The 791-nt window shown below is 43.5% G+C and overlaps 1 protein-coding gene across 1 annotated transcript in view; it reads left to right on the forward strand.

Annotated features, from left to right (window-relative positions):
• Window positions 1-791, forward strand: part of EMH_0090350 (uncharacterized protein) — a gene marked incomplete at both ends in the record, with an annotated part of 5,012 nt that overhangs the window by 2,318 nt on the left and 1,903 nt on the right. The window contains 2 exons of the mRNA XM_013494750.1: window positions 5-74; window positions 505-586. Coding sequence (XP_013350204.1) covers window positions 5-74; window positions 505-586 — 152 coding nt within the window. The remainder of the gene's footprint in view (window positions 1-4; window positions 75-504; window positions 587-791) is intronic.

Genomic DNA, 791 nt, shown 5'->3' on the forward strand with positions numbered 1-791 from the left:
TCAGCGAGACATTTCAGCGGAGGAGGCGAAGCGGCTGCGGGCGGTTTGCCGCTACGGGGATTGGGTCCAAGACGGTAAACCCTAAACCCTAAACCCTAAACCCTAAACCCTAGATTCTAGATTCTAAACCCTAGGGGATACTAGATAGGGAATATTGAAATTTAGATAGGAGATGTTTTGTTTGTTGAAGGTTTAGGGTTTAGGGTTTAGGGTTTAGGGTTTAGGGTTTTAGGGTTTATATGCACAAGAGACGGGCTTAGTAAGATGCGGTAGAATGATTTAGATCCATAGAAAATATTAGGGTTTAGGGTTTAGGGTTTAGGGTTTAGGGTTTAGGGTTTTAGGTATATACTATTAGGGTTTAAGATTTACAGCAGTGTATACAGAGGGTTACTGGCTGAGGGTTTAGGGTCTACCGGCTGGTGCTTCAGGCCTAGGGTTTAGGGTTTCGGATCTAGGGTTTAGGGTTTAGGGTTTAGGGTTTAGGGTTTGCATGCGCCGCAGGTCTGGCTGATCCCCTTAAAGAGCAGCAGCTGACGCCGAGGACCCTTCACCAGAAATACAGTGGAGCCCCAGTGCAGCAAGTGTACGCTCTAAACCCTAAACCCTAAACCCTAAACCCTAAACCCTAAACCCTAAACCCTAGCTTTTGCTGGGGTATTGCGTCGAGGCTGCTTCTGTTGCTAACCAGGCTGAACGCCCCTCCTCACATTTCTCTGTTTGTCTGTATATATATATATATATATATATATATATATATATATATATATATATATATATATATATATATA

Source organism: Eimeria mitis, genomic scaffold (genome assembly GCF_000499745.2).
Source record: "Eimeria mitis Houghton genomic scaffold, Emh_scaff127, whole genome shotgun sequence".
Taxonomy (NCBI): domain Eukaryota; phylum Apicomplexa; class Conoidasida; order Eucoccidiorida; family Eimeriidae; genus Eimeria; species Eimeria mitis.